We start from the raw sequence: 24,294 nt of genomic DNA on the forward strand, positions 1-24,294 counted from the left end.
CTGACAAGAGTCCACCAGGGTAGTGTAAAACGTGGCTTTCAATTTAATCCGTGTTCATTTGTTAATTCATTTATCATTGCCTCTGGTGAATGTCAGCGCCTGAAATTCACAAGAGAACAGTTTCCCGTGGGATCCATTGGTTCGAGAAGATCCCAGTAGAGATACCAAAATTAATATTGATGCAAAATCAACTAATCTCTTTCACAATAGATAACCTTGCCTTTAGAGAATGGGCGAGAAAAAGGACCAAAAGTGAAGAAAATTGTTTTTTTGGGAAATAATTTATTATCTTTTGAACAAATGAAGTACAAATATGGTATAACTCACGGTACAATGTTTGCATATCACCAACTGAAAACTTACTTGAAGGACAAATTGGGAAGCAGGCTGAGGTTACCAGAAGGAAGCAGTTTTGAATATGTGATTACAGGCACAATGATAATTAAAAGATTTATAACAAGAATGATGAAATAAGCTGTAAACCCAAACAAAAGTGGGAACAAGATCTAAACAAAGATAAAGAATGAAACATGGGAAAAACTATGCTCCAGAACTAAGAGAAATACAATAAACATGAGGTTATGCATGATACAATATAATTGGTTACACAGGCTATATACCACGCCTCAAAAGTTAAATAAATGGGACCCAACAGTATCAGATAGATGTTTTCGCTGTAAGAAGGAAACGGGAACAACAGTACATGCAATTTGGGCATGTGAGAAAGTGGAAAAGTTTTGGGAAGATCTAAATCAGGTATTAAATAAAATCACAAAAAATATCATACCAAAAAATCCAGAGATCTTTCTTCTAAGTAATACAAGTAGTAAAGAATTTGGCCTCGATTTGGACGAAGCACAAAAAAGATTTATTATGATAGCCTTAGCTGTAGCAAAAAAATGTACAATGTCAACCTGGAAATCAGAAGATAGCCTGAGAGTACAGCAATGGTACATAGAAATGAATAAATGTATTCCATTGGAAAAAAATAACATAATTTAAGAAATAACATCACAGTATTCGAACAAATTTGGGAACCGTACATGGAACACAGCAGAGAGGTCCTACCGCGGACCTCCACCACCTCAAATGACAGAATGAGAAGACGACGAATTGAACTGACCCAATATGTAAAAGTAGATGACACAATTTTCTTGTTTATTTTCATTGTGTGATGACATTTTTTAATGGGTTTAATGTATTGCACATGTTGAACGTTTAGTGGGTGGGGAGGGGGGTGGGAAGGGAGGGGGAGAAAGGGGAGAAAATTTCACTCTGTATATTCAAGAGGGAAATGTTTATGTGTATTTTGGTCAATATGGTTCATAGTGTGTAAAATAAAAAAAGATTGCTGGATCAGTTCCTACATGTACAAACACATCCCCCAGACTTTCTCAATCCACCCTAGCCCAAATGTGATGGCTGCTGCTGAGATAAGTTTTCATTTGTCTTTTTTTTTGGCCTTCGTGAATGTAATTGGGTAAGGAGTGTCAGTCACTCAGGCATCTAGGGGCTCACGGACAAGCCCATTCCTGTCCCACTCAGGATGATACAGGCTCTCACAGCCAGAGCCACGCACTGTGGAGACTCTGAGCCGACTTTTCCCACAGCCCACAACCCCCTAGTAACGCTGGTGCTTCAGGTGGGTATGGGGGCACAATAACTCATTTGGAGGGGCATTAGCCTGCAAATATCCCACTAGCCCCCCCCCCCCCCCGATGCTGTTTGGCAGACTCAAATCAGTGCAAATCGGCAAAATCACCTCTACACTGACCATTAACACGTGGCACCCCACAGCTGCATGTTTAGTCTAACTGAACATACAAATAAATTCAGAGAAGATACCAGGCCGGGGCAGAAGGGAGGATATATTCGATACTTAAATAGCTGATCATGACCAAATTAAAATATTTTTTTATTGGAGTGAAATTAATGTTTGTCAAGCTTTATTAAGGCATTGGTCCATTGTACATTTTCATTAAAGTTGATGGAAAAGAAAATCAGGTATGGTGAGAGGGATTCTAGAATTTTTAATGCTGAATGTGAAATTCATGGAATGCCATTAAGGTATGTGATTCTCAAAAATTTTTAATCTACCTCACCCATTGTGGTTGTATGTTATCAGGAACCAACAATGATGTGGTTGCTTTTCAACTGCCTGTGAAATGGCAAGCAAGTTGCTGAGTTCGAGGAGAGCACGGAAATGGCAATGAGTGCTAGGAATAGTAATTTCCACATTGTGTGTGCAATTAAATAGGAAAGGGCTGCCAGTTTGTAATTTCCCATTGTGAACTAAATGTGAATTCATTCATTATCTCAGTTTATGATTTTCTTTTAGATTAGTTTGGATATAAACTTATGAAAAGTAGATTGGAGAACTGGCACACATGGAGTAAATATTTCAGCGTCATCCATATACAGGAATGTACTCTTAACTTTTTAAAACATTTTATCTGAACAGTGTCCTTTGAGCTGGCAGAGCAAGTGGGAGGGACCCGAAGACCCGATGCAGTACCTCCGAGGATTGGTAACTCGTGCTCTTGCAATACAGGTAAAATATGCATACCAAAAGCAAAAAAAACTTTGAAAGATTTATTGGAAACAGATGGACATTATAAATATTAATAACTGTTTCATGCACATCAAGTGAACAGAATATGCAGCCTCCAAGGAGAGAAAACATTGGATTTTTTCCTTTCCATTTTGGCTTACATTCTTTGTGTTAATCATTAAAAAATCATTACCTTCCAATTAGTTCACAGGCTTAATGAAGAGTTGCCATAATTTTTCTGCACCTCATTAAACTCTGGGTTACAGTTAAGACACATGGTTATACTTTCAAATGTTGAGTGGAGAAAGCTTGTGAAATATGCGTGTTAGGTGAATTTTTTTTTGCCTCAAACAGAAGAGTATAAAAGATGTTATCAAGTTGTGTACTTTGAGTTATTGCTGAACTGCAAAAAACTAAAACCAAACCAAGGTTATCAAAGAATACAACTGGACATCAGTCTGTTACTGCTAAGAGCAGAGAAATAGCATGTAGTATTTAATCTGGACAGGAGTGACATGTTGCACTTTGGTAGGTCAGATGTAAAGGGAATGTACACAATTAATGGTCGGGCTCTTAAAAGTATTGATGTGCACAGAGATCTGGGAGTCCAAGTCTGGACTCTTAGCTTAATGAAGGTCAGAACGGCATGGTTAGCGTAGCAGTTAGTGCAACGCTGTTATAGTGCCAGTGACTCGGATTGGGATTGGAATCCCGCACTGTCTCTGAGGAGTTTATAGGTTCTCCCTGTATCTGCATGGGTTTTCTCCAGATGCTCTAATTTCCTCCCATCATTCAAAAACGTGCAATTGGGTGGCATGTGCTCATGGGCCAAAAGTGTGTGTTTCTGTGCATGTCTAAATTTTTTTTTAAATTAAAAAGTAGATAGATGGTAAAGAAGATGCATGGTGTGCTTGGCTTCATTGTATAAAAGTGTGAAGGTCATTTGCAACTATGTAATACTTTAGTTTGGCCATACTTAGAATACTGTGTAGAATTTTCAAGACTCAAGATTCAATTTATTGTCATGTAATAAACAGTGTTATATTACAGAAACTTCTTTTTAGATCTGCCATTGGCAGAAATTGCCTGTTGCACCTCTTATAGTCAGAGAAAGAAGGAGAGTCCCTCCCCACCCCAGTCACCGAGCATCTGTGGATTCGCCTCCAGCACTCCCGCAGCCCCTGCAACCACAGAGTTTAGTCCTAACCACCGACAACCCGAGCTCCAAATTTAAACTGACGATACCATTAGGAACCCTTCAACACCCTCGGCATCCTTGTTCTGATACCTGGTACCCCTTGAGCTGGTCTTCAGCAGTCTGCAGCATTGTAATTTTTCCCTTGACTGCAGTCTCCAGCAGCTGACAGCCTCCGTGGGTTCCTCACCTCGAGTTATCAGGAGCCCGCCGCCGCTGTGGATCATCTCCTCTGATTCTCCTTTTCAGACAGGAGTGGGGTGTTCTCTGCGTTTTTCTTAGTGCCCTGCGCCAGTCCTCCACTTTTCTGGAGTCTGCAATCCTTTTTGGCTTTTGCCAATCATAGGCGCCATCATCTTGGATCCAGACCCCCACAGCCATGGGATTTTAAATAAAATTGCTGTTGGCTCCTTTAATGGGTCGTTCAAAGACCGTACCGAGCTGACAGCAGTTGAACTGGACGGTTGGACCCTGTGGGAGCACTGTGTTTCTGCTCCCAGCTGTCCGCAGGTCCTCAGCAGCAGCACCACCGTGTTTTTTTATATAAATCAACCCATTACAGGAAGAACGGAGGCTTTGGAAAGGGTACAAAAGAGGTTTACTAGGATGTTGCCTGGTTGGGCTGATTTCCCTGGCATGTAGGAGATTGTAAAGTGCTTGATAAATGTCTATAAAATCATGAGAGTCATTGATTGGGTGGACAGTCAGAATTTTTTCTCAAGGGGAAAAGTTTCACTTATTAGAGGACATGCATTCAAGGTGAGAGGGAGGAAGTTTAAAGGAGATGTGTGGGGCAAATATTTCACACAGTGAATGGTCAATGCCGGGAATGGGCTTCTAGGTGCAGTGAATGGTGATGGAAGCATATACAATTGTAGCATTTAAGAATTCTGGAAAGACTCCTGGATATAAATGTATATCTATTAGATACAAGCGGGAGATTTTTAGTTTGATCTGGACATCATGTTTGGCACAGACACTTGGGCCAAAGGCCCTGTCTCTGGGCTGTACTGTTCAATGTTTCATGAAAACCACACATTTGCCTTCCCACATGCTCATTCTTTAAACATTCACCCAGTAATAAGAATAATGTAAGGGCCATTTCACTATCTTATGAATCATCTTCAGTGTGAATACAATTTATTATACTTTATATATAAATTGAAGCAAAAAACTGCAGATCTGGAAAATAAAAGAATTCTGGAAGCACTTAGCAAGTTGGGCAGCCTCAATGGAGAAAGATGATGATCTTTGGGGTCAAGGAACTTTCATTAGAAAATAAGCATGTTTCACATTGCATCAAGGGAGAAGTGTAAGAGAACAGAGGCAATACAGGGACACAAATAATCCTTACATGTAAAGCAACGATTCATTCTCACTTTTGGGTGGCACGATTAGTGTACCAGTTAACACAAAGCTGTAACAGCACCAGGGACTGGGATTTGAATCCGGTGCTGACTATAAGGAATTTGTATGTTCTCCTCGTGACGGTGTGGATTTCCTCTGGGTGCTCCGGTTTCCTCCCACCTTTCAAAATGTATGGGGGTTGTAGTTTAATTAAGTGTCATTAGCTGGAAGGCCCTGTTATCGTGCTGTATGACTAATTTTTTAAAAATTCTTCCAATATAGTATGTTGCATTCAGTGATAACACTAGTCTCCTTTACATTTTTTTTGTAAATTAAAATTTAGAGATACAGTATAGTAACAGGTCTGCACTGCCCAATTATATACCCATGTTACCAATTAACCTAATCTTTGTACATCTACATCCCTGTATATCTTTCGAACATGGGAGGAAACCGGAGCACGCGTAGGAAACCCTTGTGATCACGGAGAACACTCAAATTCCTTACAGACACTCTAACAGCATTATACCAACTGCTACTCTAACCGTGCCACGTTTGGTGAACATTTCACAGAATACTTCCATTCAATGCTCAAGGAGGTGTCTGAACTTACATTTGTTGTAATGTTGCTTTACTTAACCCCACCCTCCTACTGACCTCTCATGTCTTTATTTTCCCTCTGGAACACCTCAGAGGTGCTCATCATTGATGAATACTTAGATACAAAATCATGGGCCACTTAATGATCTCCTCTTGACTCAATACAACACTGAGGCAGCAACACTAATTGTCATCATTTCACTTGATTAAGATACACTCAGATCTCATCCTCAAGGTTTCCTTTGAATTGCAGGAGCATCTCTAACAATGCAGCCAATTCAATATGTCAGTCTATACAATCACAGACCTAACTTCATATAGTTTGATTAGGTCCCAATTCTTCCACAAAGCCTTTGCAAAAGCAACAATGCTTCAAATAGATTGTCAATCTTCAAACAGGCATGACTTTTCAGTGTTACTTCTCAAACATGCCATGATAATCGAGTTATGTTAACTTTAATCCAATTTGAGGCCATTACAACCATTTCTCATCAGTGATCTCCTTGAGAAATTGTGCTAAGCCTAATTTGAGTTGCCCTCTGAGGTGGTCCTACCTCTTCAATAAATTGCAATCATAAGCTTTCAAACCATCTTCAAAATTCCACCAATTTTGCTCAGGTGAAAATGTCAAGGTTTAAGTAGGCTGAACAATACCAGCATTGATTGCTCATCCGAGGCCAGATTCCAGATTGTAACTTCATGTGTCCTCAAATCATGAAGGTTGAACACTGGCAGTGATGCTCACAAAGCTATGCTGTCATTTCCTTTGAATGACTGCATGAAGATTAATCGAAGAATAGGCAAGTCTCGTGAGTTTTTAATGAAGTCGGAGATTATGGATGTGCATCCATAATCTTTGTTGTAGGTTATGCCTCCATATCTTTGTTGCCGTCAAAGAAAAAGTTTTCACCTTGCATGGAGTGCCACAAGCTTTGGGTATTATTTCTTTACAGTATTTGTTTGGGAACAATTGCTGAATACATCTGCAATAATAGTGTTAAGGTGGCTGTTGGATTGTTTGCTTGAAAAGTTATCTGATGATCTGGTGAAGATTGGAGGCGTAATGGACAGTGAGGAAGGCTTTAAAGCTTGCCGAGGGATCTGGACCAGCTGGAAAAATGAACTGCAAAATGCCAAATGGATTTTAATGCAGATGAAGTGTTGCATTTTGAAGGACATATCAAGGTAGGACATACATGGTAAATGGTAGGACACTGAGGGATGCGGTAGAGCAAAGAGATCTGGGAATACAGATAAACAATTCCCCGAAAGTGATGTCACATAGAGGGTCATAATGATAGATTTTGCCTCATTGGCCTTGTTTTAAATCAATGATTGAGTATAGGAGTTGGGATGTTATGATAAAGTTGTGAAAGCACACTGAAATGCTGGAGGAACTCAGCTAGTCTTTTTAGCATCCATAAAAAGGAAAAGTATATTGCCAACATTTCAGGACTAACCCCTTCTTCAAGGAAGAAGCAGAATGAGCCAAAAGCAGGAAATCTCAGAGTTCAGACAATGCTGATTTAGGGGAGGAATCCAGACCAACAGAAGGTGTTAATTGGAAATGATAAGGGGAGAAGTGAGAACTTATTTGTGCAGAAGGAGACAGGGAAGGGAGAGACCCCCAACCTCTAAGAAGTGAGGGTGAGGGAGGGGGTGCTTTAATGAAAGCTAGAGAAGTCAATATTAATACCATCTGGTTGGAGGGTGCCCAGTCAGAAGATGAGGTGTCCCTCCAATTTGTGGGTGGTCTCTCTTTGGCAATGCATGAGACCATGGACAGGCATATCAGCAAGGGAATGGGATGGGGAATTGAATGGGTGGCCTCTCTCTCTGATGTAAAGGAGACCACAACAGGAGCACGAGATGCAGCAGATGACCCCTGAAGATTCACAAGTGAAATGTTGCTTCACTTGGAAGAACTGTTTGGGGCCTTTAATGGTAGTGAGGGAGTAGGTGTGGGTGCAAGTGCAGCATCTCCTGTGGTCACAGGGGTAGGTTCTGCCAGCCGGAGAAGAGTAGTAGTGGAGTGGGACTGGTTGGGTAAATTATTGAGGGTGAATTCCCCCTCCACCACCACCCACCACTGACAGGCAGAACTTGTCCTCACCCTCAATAATTTCTCCTTTGACTCATCCCACTTTCTCCAGTTCAACTGTATGGGCCCAGCTATGCCTGCCTTTTTGTTGCCTAGTGAGCCAATCATGTCACAAGCCTATACAGACACTACATGGATGACTACTTTGGCACTGCCTCATGCATCCAGGATGAGTTCGATGACTTCATCCACTTCGCTGCCAACTTCCATCCTGACCTCAATTACACTTGGTCCATCTAAATTTAAAAAAAAATTAAAATTTAGACATACAGCACAATATTAGGCCATTTCGGCACACTAGTCTATCCCACCCAATTAACATACACCTCCAGTACATTTTGAATGGTGGGAGAAAAACCAGAAACCCCCGGGAAAACCTACGCAGACATGGGAAGAACATCCAAACTTCTTACAGACAGCAAGGGATTCGAACACAGGTCCCAATTGCTGGTGCTGTAAAGGCGTTGCGCTAACCACTATGCCAACCATGATTTAGCAACACTCTCTCTTTCCTTGATCTCTTGGTCTCCATCTCAGGAGACAAACTCAACAAGCATCTTCTACAAACCCACCAACTCCCACAGCTACCTCGACTGCACCTCTTCCCATCATGTTCCACATAACAATTCCATTCCATTCTCTTAATTCCTCCGACTTCATCGCATCTGCATCCAGGACACGGACTTCCATGCCTGTTAATCAGAGATGTCCTCCATCAAACAACATGGATTTCCCTCTACCATCATCAACTCGGTGCTCACCCACATATCCTCCATTATCCACACATCTGTCCTGAACCCCTCTACCCCCACGTGAAACAAGGACAGGATTCCTTGTCCTCACCAGACTCCACATCCAATAACGTGATCCCACCACTAGACACGTTACCCTCTCCTCCCCTCTCTGTCTTCCACACGGGCTAATTGTGCCCACACCTCCTCCCTCACCACCATTCAGGGCCCCAAACAGTCCTTCCAAGTTAAGCAATAGTTCACCTGTGAATCTGCAGGGATCATCTACTGCATCCGGTGCTCCCGTTGTGATCGCGTCTACATTTGCAGAGACTGGATGCAGACTGGGAGATCACTTTGATGAGCACCTTGGTTCTGTCTGCCACAATAGCATGGATCTTCCAGTGGCCACCCATTTCAATTCCCATTCCCATTGCCTTGCTGACATGTTTGTCCATGGTCTCATGCATTGCCAGACTGAGACCACCCACAAATCAGAGGAACAACACATCATCCAACTGGACACCCTCCAACTAGATGGCATTAATATCAACTCTGGGTTTTGTTAGTCTCCTCCCCCTCACTTCTTCCCTCATAACCTTCCTCCACCCGTCTCTCTCTCTCTCTCTCTTTCCTGTCTCCTTTCGCACAGATATGATAAATTTTTACCTCTCCCCTTATCATACTCAATTCAGACCTTTTGTTGGGCTGGATTCCTGCCCCAACCACCATTGTTTAAATTCTGAGATTTCCTGCTTCTGGCTCATCCTGCTTATTCCTTGAAGAAGGGTTCAGGTCCAAAATGTCAGTGATATATCTTTCCTTTTTATGGACGCTGACCAGATCAGCTGTATTTTTACTACATTCACAGCATCTGCAGACTTTCATGTTTCAATCTGTTATGGTAAAGTTGTACAGGACATTGGTGAGGCAGGAAAGATATCAATAAGATTGAAAGAGAGAAGAGAAGATTTATGAGGATGTTGCCAGAACTTGAGGAACTGAGTCACAGGGGCAGTTTAGGACTTTATTGCCTGGAGCGTAGAAGAATGAGGAGATTTGATAGAGATATTTAAAATTATGAGGGGTATAGACAGAGTAAATGCAAGTAAGCTTTTTTCCACTGAGGTTGGTGAGATATAAACCAGAGGACTTGGGTTAAATGTGAAAGGGGAGAAGTTTAGGGGGAACTTCTTCACACAGAGTAGTGGGAGTTTGGAATGAGTGCCAGCTGTAGTGGTGAATGTGGGATTAATTATAATACTTAAGAAAAGTTTGGACTGGTACATGGATGTGGAGGGCAGGTCAGTGTAACAATTTGGCAAACAGAAGGGCCGGAGGGACTATTTTCTGTGCTATAATATTTTATGGTTCTTTGTAATCCCTAGTTATGTGTTGATATAATCTCATGGGATGTAGTGTCACCCCCGTGACATGGTGAATGATGTCTTGGCCTGTGGACATTGGCAAATAATTTTTCACCCTTTCAGGGACACCACTTATCCCAGTGTTCTTCAGTGACATGTGTTTTGGACCATTCTTTATAGCATGTTAATGTAATAATGTAATATCCTACTGATGTGTGATGGTTTCATTATTTGAAAACTGGTGTTAATTAAAATTGGAGAAATAATGGTTCATGCCATTAGGTTTAAGGTTGTTGAAGAGGAATATGATAATGTTGTTCAAGTTTACATTTAGCCTCACCCAGGCAATGGATGAGGGCCAGGATAGATCTCGGTGTGGAAATAAAGTGGGCAATTAATATGGCTGGCAACTGGAACTTCCAACTTGGACTGAAAGCACAGGTGCTTGGTGCAGCTATTCCCCAATTTGTGTTTGATCTTACCAAATACAATAGAGCCATAGAATATTACTGCCATAGAATATTACAGCACAGAAACACCCAATGACCCACCTAGACGATGCTGAACTGTTATTCTACCTAGTCCCATTGACCTGCATCTGGTCCATGGATTAGATATCCAGGTCTTTTTGAGGACCTGAAGTAGTTTATGATTAGGGAGTAAAGAGAGGTTCAAGAATCTAATAGTTATTGGAAACAAAGACTGTCCTTGATTTAAGAGATGTTGGTCTGGAGTCTTCCTGAAAGTAGCAGTAAAAACAAGTTGTGACCAGGGTGATGGGAATCCTTTATGATGTTGCCTTCATGAGGCAGTGCTTCATATAGATGTCTTCAATGAATGGGAGGCCAGAGCCTATGATATCCATGTTTCTTCTTACTTTCTGCAGCCTTCTGCATTGCAAGGCATTCAAATTACCAAGGCATAATACAACTACTTAGAATGCTTACCACCGTATTCAATGCCATGCCAAAACTCCTCAATCTTCTTGTAAAATAATTGGCTAGTAAATATACACAAGAAAGAAAAACATAAGCCCCTTTCACACCTGCAAGTGATCCCAGGAGTTAACTGCCAATCGGCCTTTAAAGTGCCTAGGGTGAAAGCAAAATTAGCTCAACACCGGCGTCAGATGATAGGGATTGACGGCCTCGACCCCTAGTACAATCCCCTTCATCTTCAGATGCCAGCATTGCAATGAGGAAGTGCAAAACGGGTAATTGCATTGTGGGATTGAAATAACCCATTTTTGCACGAGTGCAGGAAGATTAAAATGAAGGTATAAACTTTTCAATGGGCAAGTCACAGCAAGAAAGAGAGAATAAATAGCAATAGTAATAGCAGAATTTTTAAACAGTGTGGGAAAATTGGTAGTGTTATAGCGCTCAATTTATAAAGACCGTAGGGAAAAAAGCAATGGCAGACCTGTCTTCCCAGAATGCCATGTGGCAGAAAACCCCTCTATGAATGCTCCATGCATGCAGCCGGGCATACAGCCCTTTCTCTGCCGCTTGGCCTTCTGGGAGGGCAGGTCAGCCATCACTTTTTCCTATGGTATTTGCAAATTGTACACGATAGCGCTACCAACATTCCCACCCTGTTTAAAAATTGCTAAAACTCATCTGGTGCTTTGGCAAAGTCAGGAAGTCAGAGTAAAATTTGCAACAAACGTTACAATTCTTTAGCCCTTTTCACACTTGCACCCCACTAAATTGGCCGTTCAGTGTCCTGGGATAGGAATGAGGGTTTGGCTTTTCATATGACCACTCCTATCTGGGATACTAAACACTTTCACACTTGCAAGGAGCCATCCCAGAGTTAGGACTGTTCTACCTTCTACTGGTGAAGTCATGACGCGTCGAGTGATGGTGGACCTGCCCCATATCCTGATCAATATATTATGATCTTATATTTGAACAAAATTAATCATGCATAATTATAACATCATTAAGCTTTATGTTCAGCACAGTATGAACCCTTCAGCCCTGTTGTTGTGCTGGATTATATAAACCTTTATAAGGGACTGTGGGAAAGTGCGAGCAATAAATAGCAATAGCAGACCATTTTTAAACAGGGTGGGAAAGTTGGTAGTGCTATAGCGCACAATTTAAACAGTGGGAAAGTTGGTAGCGCTATTGTGTACAACTTATAAATTCTGTGGTGGGGAAGCGATAGTGGACCTGCCATCCCAGAATTCCATGCAGCAGAGAAAGGGCTGAATGCATGGCTGCATGCATGAAGCATCCATGGGGTTTCTCTACCACATGCCATTCTGGGAAGTCAGGTCCACCATTGCTTTTTCCTTACGGTCTTTATAAACTGTGCACTATAGCGCTACTAATTTTCCCCACACTGTTTAAAAATTGTCCACTATTGCTGTTTATTGCTATTTATTTCCTATCTCTCTCTCTCTCTCTCTCTCCTCCCCGCTGCGACGTTCCCATGGCAAAGTTTATACCTTCATTTTGATTCCTTCACTCAAGTAAAAACCATGCAATCCCACAATGAAATTACCCATTTTACACTTGCCTGATTGCAATGCTGGCGTCTGCAGATGCCAGGGATTGTACTAGAGATCAAGGCTGTCAATCCCCGGCATGAGATAACGTCATCTGACACCGGTGTTGAGCTGATTTTGCTTTCACACTTGGCACTTTAAAGGCTGATTGGCGTTTGATTCCTGGAATCACTTGCAAGTGTGAAAGGGGCTTTTGTGAAGGATAATGGTTCTTGAAATATTCAAACCTATCACAATTCTATTTCAGTGTGCCCTATTTTGAGCCAATGCTTGAAATATATAAGCAGTTTACTAACCTATAACTGAAGTTAACTATTCACAAAAAGTTACAATTAACTACATTCCCAGAGGAAATTTAAAAAATAGAGCTTTCAAGAGGTAAGTGAAATTACCAGCTAAATTGCCTATAAACGACAATATGAATAATCCATTATTGTATGAATGTAAAGGTCCTTTATCAAATACTCATCTATCAAACATTAAGCATCACAATTAAAAACACAAAAATTTATTACTACCTTTCTAACCTTAATGATTTGGACTTTCCCCAGAAGTAAAGTAGAGTTTTATGAGCAGCTCAGGTCTATTTTGCATAATTATTTAGAATCAGGTTAACTTCAAAATGTGCCTTTTTGAGTGACTTCCCTTCAGGAAGGGCATGGAAAAGCTCATTTAGTGGCCTAGAATTTGATTTTAAAAAAAATACACAAAAACATTATTCAAGTTTTTACACCAAAATAATATAAAAGCTTTATATTACTGACCATTATTCTCTGCCAACATTCTCAGGCTATCCCAACCAACTGCCTGATCTCAAAGCTTCTGATCCAACATCTTATTGAGGGGAAGATTCACATTTGTTTAGAATAAGGGTGGCTGGGGTTGTGCCATGTAATGATGTGGGGTTAGACTGATAATTCCTGCTGTTTTCGATATAGTGGAGAAAAAGTGATTTAAAAAAATTACAAAAGTTACAGAAACTATAAGGAAGAACTGTCTGAAGACATACAGAAATCATTAATAATGCTTCCAAAGAAGGATAAAGGCCTTACTGCAATACAAGAAGCTGAGCAAGAAAAGAAAGAAGGAAGAGAGACCGACCTTGAGAAAGGATCCTGGAGCTGTCCATAAAGTAACATCTAAAGGAGAGAGGCCAGAAGCTGGAGAGACCTTGGACACTGCTGCACAAGGTCTCCTCTGACAATGGCCGCTGACATCGACTGAAGAAATGACCCTGCGCAAGTGTGACTCCTCGCACGTGTGCAGAGCACATTAAAAAAACTGAGGAAATTTTTAAAAAGATTCAAGACACCCACAGCTCCAGTGATCAAAAGGAGGACCTAGTAAAGCAAAGATCAAGAATGACCTACAATCAAGAAAAAAAGTACAGAGACTTCTTTATCTTCTAGAGAAATGAAGCAAGTTTTAGACTTTTTTTTCGACAATCTATGGAAGCATTAACTGATGAAGTAATGAAGAATGGTGATAAAATGGAAAGATTAATGCAACAAGTTGACACTAGATTTGAAATAGTGGATCGTAAAATTAAAGAGAACGAATTCAAGATTCAAAATCTCAAAGGAAGAACATACAAACAGAGGGTGATGCAAAGCATGATCAGTTAATGCAAAAGAGGTTTTGGAAAACGTTAGCAGACAGAATAATATTAAGATTGTTGGACTTGAAGGGGATGAAGGTCAAGATATGAAAATATTTTTGTAACATTGGATACTGGAATCTGGATCAGGCTGAATTCCAAGGGGATTTGGAGATAGAGCAAGCCCATAGGGCATTGAGACCTAAACCTTAGCCTCACTAAAGCTCCCATCCAATTCTTGTCAGATTTCTTCAAATCAGAGAGAAGATATTGGAGTTGGCAGCAAAGCAAGCAAAAGAAGGACGATGACCATTGATTTAGAATGGAAATAAGATTTTATTTTATTCAGACACAAGGTTTGAATTCTTGAAGAAGAGAAAAGAATTTAATCCGGTTAAAGATGTGTTATTGAAAAATGGCTATGACTTTGTTTTGAGATAGCCAGCTGTATTGAAGGTATTCGTCCTGGGAGGGAGGAATAGATTTTTTACTGAGCCTGATGAAGCAAAGATATATGTCAATTCACTGCCTGCTAAAGATCAACAGATAGCCATTGGTATCTCAATTAATTGTACAAATGAAGGTTTTTGCTGTAACTGAAAGTATATTGTATTTCGAGCGAGCTTAAAGGGGGAGGAAGGTTTAACATATAATGTGTGTGATCTATTATATTTGATAAGATTAATGGATTAAGATTAATAGTCTATTAAAGACTATTGTAAGGGATGGTATTTCGAGTGAGTTAGTGGGGAATATGATGCTGACCACTGCAGAGTCATGGGCATTAATGTGATACTTCTTGCATCCTGCATAGATCAGGGAAATAGAGATGTTTGAACCTCACATGTCTCTGGGGGTTTTCTTTACTTTTTTCCTTTTATTTTGTTTTAAGCTTAGACTGTTTATATATGTAGTATATTATATAGAGAGGGTTGTGGTAAGAGGAAAGGGGATGCTGGATGGACAAATGCTTTAATTTTGGAGTCTAATGGTGGGAAAATTGTCTTTTATTAGTATTAATATTAATGGAATTTGGAATCCAATAAAGAGAAAAAAGATTATTGAGCTATATGAAAAAAAACTAAAGTAGATGTGGATTTTTTTTAAAACAAGAAACTCAACAGAAATAGAACATGCAAAATTAAAGAGAGACTGGGTAGGAAGGGTATCGTCTTCTTCATTTAATTCTAAAGCTAGGAAGTAGTGATATTAATAATTTTTTTTAAAAAAAAGGTGGCCAAACTATGGCCCTGGACCAACTGTGGCCATTGCACATTTGTAAGTGGCCCTGGGTGAATTTTAAAAATAAAATGGAATATGGCCTGTTAAGACAGTCTCAACAATAAATGGCATTGTATGAACATTGCACTTCTTAGTTTGAACACTAGATCCCACTGCCATTTTGAACAACTACTGGACTGACCCTTGTAATGTTACTCATTTTTTATTTTTTTTTATTTTTTATTTTTCACACCATAAATCACATTAGCCATGATATACACTTTTTCTTTTTCACACATATACAGTGACTTTTTCTCCCCCCCCCCTCCTCCCAAGCCACCCCCCCAACCCCCCCTCTCATCCATTTTAGGTATACAATCTAGGTTGCATTAAATCAGTCAGACAATGTTGTCATTCAACAAAAATACACCAGAAATTCTACAGAGTCCATTCTTTTCTTTCCTTCTCCTTCCATCAACTTAGGTAATGTTTGTCCCTGGTAGGTTTTCGCTATTGTATTTAATGTAAGGCTCCCATACTTGTTCGAATATTTCAATATTATTTCTTAAACTAAATGTTATTTTTTCTAATGGAATACATTTATTCATTTCTATATACCATTGTTGTATTTTCAAATTATCTTCCAATTTCCAGGTTGACATAATACATTTTTTTGCTACGGCTAGGGCTATCTTAACAAATCTTTTTTGTGCATCCTCCAAATCAATTCCAAATTCTTTGTTTTTTATGTTACTTAGGAGAAAGATCTCTGGATTCTTTGGTATATTGTTTTCTGTTATTTTATTTAATATCTGATTGAGATCATCCCAAAATTTTTCTACTCTCTCACATGTCCAGATTGCATGAATTGTTGTTCCCATTTCTTTTTTACATCGAAAACATCTATCAGATACTGTTGGGTCCCATTTATTTAACTTTTGCGGTGTAATGTATAGTCTGTGTAACCAATTATATTGTATCATACGTAGCCTCGTATTTATTGTATTTCTCATCGTTCCAGAACATAATTTCTCCCATGTTTCCTTTTTTATCTTTATATTTAAATCTTGTTCCCATTTTTGTTTAGTTTTACCATTTGTTTCCTCATTCTCCTTTTCTTGCAGTTTAATATACATATTTGTTATAAATCTTTTGATTAACATTGTATCTGTAATCACATATTCAAGGTTACTTCCCTCTGGTAAACTCAAATTGCTTCCTAATTTATCCATGAAAACATTTACCTCAGATAATTAAACATGGCAGAACTGAAATGATGGAAAATAGCAAGTAAATGCCAAAAATTTCAGACACCGTGAGAAAATGAATACTTTTTCACAGAAGTCGAGGGGAAGTGTGTTTGTTTGATTTGCAAAGAATCTTAACTTTAATAGCCTGTTTTTAATAGCCCATCCACAGCTTTACACATTGCATCATAATCATGAAGGTGGACACTTGGGCCACGAACTGTACTCACTGAGGAATTTTGGAAACTGTCTTGTCCCTTTCTTGATCTTCTCTTGTTCTTATTTTTGAATGAGAGTTTTAGAGTTTTATTGTATTCATTTAAATTAAATTTAAGAGCAGCAGATACAGAAATGCCTACTGTAATGTGAGTACATCAATTAAGAGTTAAACTGTTCAGTAGTGTCATATAGTTATTTTGATAGAAAATAAATTTTGAATGGCCCAAGGGTTTTTTGGACTAAAAACACTTTCTTTTGCAGTGTAACTGGTTGAAAACCACCAGGCTTAATATTGTTTGGCCTGTGACTCCTTATATTTTTTTCTGTATGTGGCCCACAACCAAAAATGTTTGGCTGCCCCTTGTGTAGAAGGCCTCCTGTAGTTGTTACTGTGGTTAGAGTTTATTAGGACTCTCAGCCCAAAGCCTCACCCAAAATTAGGTCACAAACCTCCCCATCATCATCTCCTGATTATTTCCATATCACCCCCTACTCTGATTACCTGGCACAGGGATTCTCCTCTCTCCCCATATTTTATGACCCAATCCTCTCCCCCACAATATTCTCTTCAGGCAAATCATTTCCCCCTTCCCCAATATTTATGACTCAGTCTGCTATAGAATTTATAAGAAAGTTTCACTATTGCATTGGTAGGAAATCACTGAGTAAAACCCATTGCATGCATTTAATTCTACAAGCCTGCTCTACTGCATATAATATCTTGGGCCTAATCTGTATTATATTGTTGCAGCCTTGCTGTACATTGTACAGCTTTAATGTGCATATTCACAAGCATTATAATTTTTTGACTAATGTCTTTAAAATTAGATGGCCTGAAAAATGTGAAAATATTTCCCACGATACATTTCTGTGTAAAGCCTCTTTATCCAATCCAGCCTTGTAAGATTCAGATAGAGAGAAGAAATTAGAATGCTTTGCAGGGCTGAATAGTCAAAAAAAAAATCAGACAAGCCATGCCAGTTCCTAATTTGCTGCAATGGAGACCAGACTGATCTGAGAAACTACTATTTTTGTGTTTTTAATTGCATGGTCAAACCCTTATTAGGCAATGGCCTTCATCTCCCGAGAACAAAGATTAACTCTCTGGAGAGATGTGGTCAGATAATATTTTAGGTTAGGACTCTTTGTTGAGGCCTGGGTCCATTTGCCTTTTCTCCCCTTGTCAGCTTCCACCTGTCATCCACCTATTCCTGTCTCCCAACTCCTCTCCCCCTCTCCAATTTAGCTCTGTCTGTCATCCTTCCCTCGGACCTCCTATCATCTACCCTGTCTCACTCTTCCCCTTTTCTTTATTCTGGGCATCTTCCCTCTCTACTTAGTCTTGATTCAGTGTCTCAACCTAATACATCAACGATGCCTTTCAGTATCCAGATGCTGCTCTACCTGCTGTGTTCCTACAGCATTTAGAGACTCTTGTGTCTCAAGAAATTACAAGATGTGTTGAATTAATTTTCAGAAATTCCCATTGTGGGGTTTGAACTGAGTTCTATTTGATGATTAACTATTCACAATATCCTCTGGGGTAGTTATGGCTCCATGAATCCTGGTGGCCATCTGGTACATCAGTTTGAGATGTTTGCCTTGATTGCTTAAGGTGTTAGAAATCAGCATAGAACTGTATAATACATTATTTAGGCAAAATGCAGAGTACTGGACTAGGTGTATCATCACTATGGTTCAGTCATCTGAAAAATGTCATCAAATTCTGGACTTCTATAAAGAAAATGCTATAACCTGTACTATACATTTTGAATGTAATTTAGTACTATGACTTATTACAATGTTATTTATCTTCTTCTGCTAATGGTACTCAAAGCACATTTGTCTTGAGAGATTAAAGAGATAGACACAAGGTTGATATCACATGAACAGTTTAGCTTCACTAACAAATTGTTCAATCTTCATAAACTGATTCAATTACCTCTTGATCTTCTAGATTCAAGGGAATTTAAGTCTAACCTCTGGACTCCTATCTACTACCTATAGTAGTGTTTTATGGGCTTGGACCTCAATCTCTCTGCCCATTCACCTTCCTACCTCCTCACCTTTCAGGAAATGTCCTGATCTATCTTTTTAGACCATAAGATAGTTCACACCTTCGCCCACTGAACTCCTTAGGCCAACATTTCTGAGTACAGATGTTCTTTTCCAAATGTGTATTTCAAACTATGCCATTTACTTTGCCACCTATGTAATCTGAAACACATACATGCTTTTTTTTGCCCAATCTATAGGCAAGCTTTCAGATCTTAATTCCTTCAACATTCAAGAAAAATGCTTATTAAGGAACAACAAAATGTCAGAATAAAAGTAATGCAAAATTGCAGCTCAGGAATAGGAGAGAATAAGTCCTAAACTTTGACAGGTTGATTTATTGAAATTTGCAGACAAATATTTCATTATTTGCTGTGTGTTACCACATAATGCAGGAAACCACTTTTTCAATCAAATATTCTCTTTTTCACGGAGTCTGCCGGCCCCTTTCATTTTGTATCTGCCTGTCTCTCTCCCTCCTCTCTTGCTCTTTCTTTCTCATTGTGACCGTCTGTCTCTGTTCTCTCTTGCCATCTGTCTCTCTTTTGCTGTGCATCTGCCTCCTCTCACCTTTTTCTCATCCAGTTCCCTAATTATTCCACGACCCTCTTGGTTTACCATCTCTCCCCATCACACCTGCCTTCTCTTCAGCACACCTATTTCCTAATCCTTACTCACCTTCTCCCTCCCTCTTTTCCTCTCTTTGAGACTGTTCTTTCATATCCCTCCTTCTCCATCTTTACTTTCCCCTCACTAATTCCCTTTTTCTCTCTGTCTCTCCCATTTCCCACACTTGCTCTTCCTTTCACTCATGCAGGTTGAATTGTTTTATCTCTAATCTGCAGTTATTGGAGATTAGAAAGTAGCTATTGCGCCGGTGTTATACAGGAAGAATGGAGTCCATAATTGAGCTCACTGAGGTATGAGGAGGGGCGATAATGTTGCTCCTGCAATGTGGAAGCTGATTGATACTGCTTTTTTCATGCCCTTGCAAAACTGATGATCAACTCCATAGTGGCATTACAGAATTTTCAATTTTAGTCCTTTTATTGCAAATTATTGCACAGGCTGCATTAAAGAAATATGGCCCACAGTACTTATTTTACATTCCAAATTGAACATAAACCCTATATGCTAATGAATAAGAACTTACTACTGTGTATTAAAATCTACCCATGCTTATAATAGCCAGCAACTAACTCAAATGTAAATCAATATGGATTTAATACTGCATGACCAAAGAGAATAATAAATAATTCCTTATGTGATACGATATCCTTTTCACTTGAGCTAATAACCTCTGTCACACTGTTAACCAATGAGTTCAAATTAAGAAGTTTTGAACATGAATTTAGCTAATTTTAAAATGAATTGTTACCTCAAACCTACATGGGATATATGATTTTCCATGGAATTACCTTGCACAAAAAATAATTAAACATTGGAAAAGAAAGAGAATTTTATTTTCAAAACAATGTAATCAAAAGCTGGGCATTTTACAAGTTGTTCATTAAATCACATTACACTGAATCAAAATGAAATATAAATTATCATTCTGTAATGCAATTTAAACTTTTTAAGATCACATAGAAATATTGTTTGATGGCAAGAAGCAGCACTAAGGATGTTCTCTCTAGCTCTCATAAAGCTTCAGGTCCAACAGTTGCCACTATTGATACCAGCCTAGAATTTAAAGCAAATCCACTTTTTTTCCCCCACTGCATGACTTCAGATATCTAGGATTTGATTCTGGTTCCTGACAGCAAGGCCCAAGATTAAACTAATAGTGTATTTTCAACAAAATAAAACAGAATACTGGAAGAACTCAGTGGTTGGGTCAAGATATCCATCACAGATGAGAGGGAAGAGGAAAGGTTACCTTCAGATAGAAGTCTGAAGAAAGAGAATGCAGAGGTTGGTAGGGGATAGGAGAAACTAGATGAGCAGGTGGGGGAGGAGGTCAGGATGGGAAAGCTAAACAAAGGGAGAAGAAACCTAGGTAGACAGGTGAATGTGTGTGGAAGAAATACCCTGGAAAATTCAGTATTCATATCATTTGAAACTTCAACTTCTTTATCACTGAACTAGGTAATGATTTTACTCTCCATTGACTTTTAAAAAAAATGCTTGTCAGGGCATAAGAAATAAGAGTAGGAATAGTGCATCCAACTTTTAATTCATCAAGATAATGTTAATCAGCAAACATCAAGACCTGGGAGTTAACATCCCACTGTGTAATTGGATCATGGATTTCCTCACCTCCAGACCACAATTAGTGAAGATTGGCAAGAACTTCTCCACAATCTCTATGTGTACTGGATCACCGTAGGGCTGTGTTTTTAGCCCCCTTTTCTACTCACTTTACACCTATGTCTGTGTGGCTAAGTACGACAATAACACCATCTACAAATTTGCCAACAATACCATGGTAGTGGGTTGTATAAGGAAGGGGATGAGTCAGCATATAGGATGGAGATTGAAAACTTGGCTGAATGGTTCACCAACAACAACCTTGCACTCAATGTCACCAAAACTAAGGAGCTGATTGTTGACTTCAGGAAAGGAACACCAGAGGTATACAATCTAATGATCATTGGGGAATCAGAGGTGGAGAGGGTGAGCAAATTTAAGTTCTTGGGAATCACCATCTCAGAGGATCTTTCCTGGACCCCCACACCAATGGCATCATGAAGAAAGCATGTCAGCACCTCTACTTCCTCAGGAGTATGCAGAATTACACCAGAAACCCTGGCAAATTTTTACAGAGCTGTGGTAGAAAGTGTGCTGAATGGCTGCATCATGGCCTTGTATGTAAGTACCAATACCTGAACATTAATGTAGTGGACACAGCCCAGGACATCGCAGGCAAAACCCTCCCCACTATTGACTACATCTACAGGGTGTGTTGCTGTCGGAGAGCGGAAGCAATCATCAGAGACCCTCACCACCCAGCATATGCTCTGTCCTTGTTCCGGCCATCAGGAAAGAGACTTGCACCCCCAACCGATTCACAAAGAGCTGCTACCCCTCCACCATCAGACTCCTCAATGACAAATTCAGAGATTCATTTAAGGACTCTTACTTGTGCATTTTATGGATTTTCTTTTTTCTCTCTTATATTGCGCTGTCAGTTTGTTTACAGTTCTTTGTTTACCTGTTTTATTGTACTATTAGTAATTTTAACACGTCCACAGGAAAAAGGAATCTCAAGGTTGTATATACTCTGACAATAAATCTGAAATCTAATCTTCTAACTTTGTACCTTTTTGCATCACTGTTCTTGATCTATTGATCACTTTTTTGAATGAACACAATGACTAAGCCTCCACAGCCCCTTGATGTAAGGAATTCCAAAGGTTCAATACCCTATGAACGCAGAAAACGTCCTCTTCTCAGCTCTAAATGGCCCACCCCTTATTCTGGAACTACATCTCCTCTTTCAAGACTCTTTACCCAGGGGAAATATCTACCCGACATCTAATCCATCAAGCTATTTAAGAATTTTGTAAGTTTCGAACAGACATTACCAGTCTACTCAGTTTATTCTTGTCTGGCAAATCCTGCCCTTCTGGAGCCAGTTTGGGGAATATTTGCTGCACTCCCTCTTTAAGAAAGTATATCCATTCTCAAGCAAGGAGACAAAAACCATACACAATACTTAGGGTATTTCAGCAAGCCCTATACATTTCCAATAAGATTCCCTTCCCTTTTCAAATCATTTTGAAATAAAGGCTGATGCAGTATGTCATGTGTCCTCCTAATTGCTTGTTTCACCTTTATGTAAGACTTCAATAATGGTGAAAGTAGACCCAAGTCTATTTGAGCATCAGCACTGCCTAATCTGGATTTCATTTTGGTAATTCAAGTCAGGGCAAGACTCGCACTGTAAGTGGCAGGGTCCTGGAGAGTGTTGTATAATAGAGAGACCTCAGGGTGCAGGTGTACATTTCCCTGAAAGTGCTGACTCAGTAGATATGGTAGGCAATATGGTTTGTTGTCATATACTGCATTTAAGTGCAATGTACAGATACACCATACATTTGTGAGACCACACAAGTAGTGCTTTGTGTAGTCTGGTTGTCCAAGTATATTAAAATGTTGGAAGGGTTGCGAAGAAGATTCGCCAGAACGGTAGGGCTTGAACTGCATGGAGAGATTGGATAAGCTGAATCTTTATTCCTTGAAACATAGGAGGCTAAGAGGTGACCACAATGAGATTAAGGATTCCTTTATAGTCATATTAAAAACAGCGCAATATTATATGAAATTTGCTTTTGTCTGTGATGAGGCAGACAGATTCGTCATAGGCAGAAACTGCCCGAAGTGCCTCTTATAGTCAGAGAAAGGGAAGCAAAGAGAGTCCCCTTAGAGTCACTGAGTGTCCGTAGATTCGCCTCCAGCACTGCCGCAGACCCCACAGCCACACAGCGTCCAGTGCAAACCATCAGCAGCCCAAGCTCCAGATCTGAACCTTTGACCTGATCAGGAAATGTTCAAACAACATGATTTTCCCTCAACCGCCATCAAATCAGCACTCACCCACATATCCTCCATTACCCGCACATCTGCCGAGGCCCCCTCTGCCGTCACACGCAACATGGACAAGATTCCCCTCGTCCTCACCTACCATCCCACCAGCCTTTGCATCCAACACTTCTTTCTCTGCCATTTCAGCCACCTACTATGTGATCACACCACTAGACATATATTCCCTACTCCTCCCCTCTCCACTGCTTCCTCCAAGACTCCCTTGACCACTCCTCCCTCCCCTCCAATCATCCCCTTGGGATCTACCCTGTGACTATAGGGGATGCTCCACTTGGACCCATACCTCCTCTCTAGAACCATTCAGGGCCCCAAACAGTCGTTCCAAATGAAGTAACATTTCCCTTGTGAATCTGCAAGGGTCATCTACTGAATCCAGTGCTCCCACTGGGAGATTGCTTTGTTGAACAGCTTGGCTCTGTCCGCTACAATAGCATGGATCTCCCAGTGGCCACCCATTTGAATTCTCCATCACATTCCCTTGCTGACCTGTCTGCCCAAGGTCTCATGCACTGCGAGACCAAGACCACCTATAAATTGGAGGAACCACACCTCACCTTCAGATTGGGCACTCTCAAACCAGATGGCATAGATATCAACTAACTTCTCTGGCTTTCATTAAAACCTCCCGACCCCACCATCATTTCTCCTTTCCCCATCTCCTTTTGCACAGACATGATAAATTATCACCTATTCCCTTATCATATCCAATTAACACTTGTTGTTGGTCTGGATTCCTCCCCATTGTTTAAATTCTAAGACTTTCTGATATATCCTGTTTCTGCCCTTTTCAGATTTTTCCTTGAAGAAGGGCTCAGGCCTGAAACATCAACAATGTATCTTTTTCTTCTGTAGATGCTGATAAGATTAGTCAAGTTCCTCCAGCGTTTGCAGCCTATCGTGTTTCATCAGAAGTGATTGCCCATTGTTAGATCACTGATAGGGAAATTGTTGAAGAAGATTCTGAGGGACAGGATTTATGTTCACTTGCAAATGCGGAGAC

General features: G+C 40.0%; 1 protein-coding gene across 7 annotated transcripts in view; it reads left to right on the top strand.

Annotated features, from left to right (window-relative positions):
• Positions 1–24,294, top strand: part of dync2h1 (dynein cytoplasmic 2 heavy chain 1) — a 509,574-nt gene that overhangs the window by 424,280 nt on the left and 61,000 nt on the right. For 6 of the 7 annotated variants that reach the window (XR_011342189.1, XM_069891176.1, XM_069891173.1 and 3 more), the window contains one exon: positions 2,462–2,551. The exons of the other annotated variant lie outside the window; for it this stretch is intronic. Coding sequence is in view for 5 of the 6 variants with exons in the window: in XM_069891176.1 (XP_069747277.1) it covers positions 2,462–2,551 (90 nt within the window). In the remaining variant the exon portion in view is untranslated. The remainder of the gene's footprint in view (positions 1–2,461; positions 2,552–24,294) is intronic. 7 annotated transcript variants of the gene reach the window in all.

This window comes from Narcine bancroftii, chromosome 7 (genome assembly GCF_036971445.1).
Source record: "Narcine bancroftii isolate sNarBan1 chromosome 7, sNarBan1.hap1, whole genome shotgun sequence".
In the NCBI taxonomy this organism is placed as follows: domain Eukaryota; kingdom Metazoa; phylum Chordata; class Chondrichthyes; order Torpediniformes; family Narcinidae; genus Narcine; species Narcine bancroftii.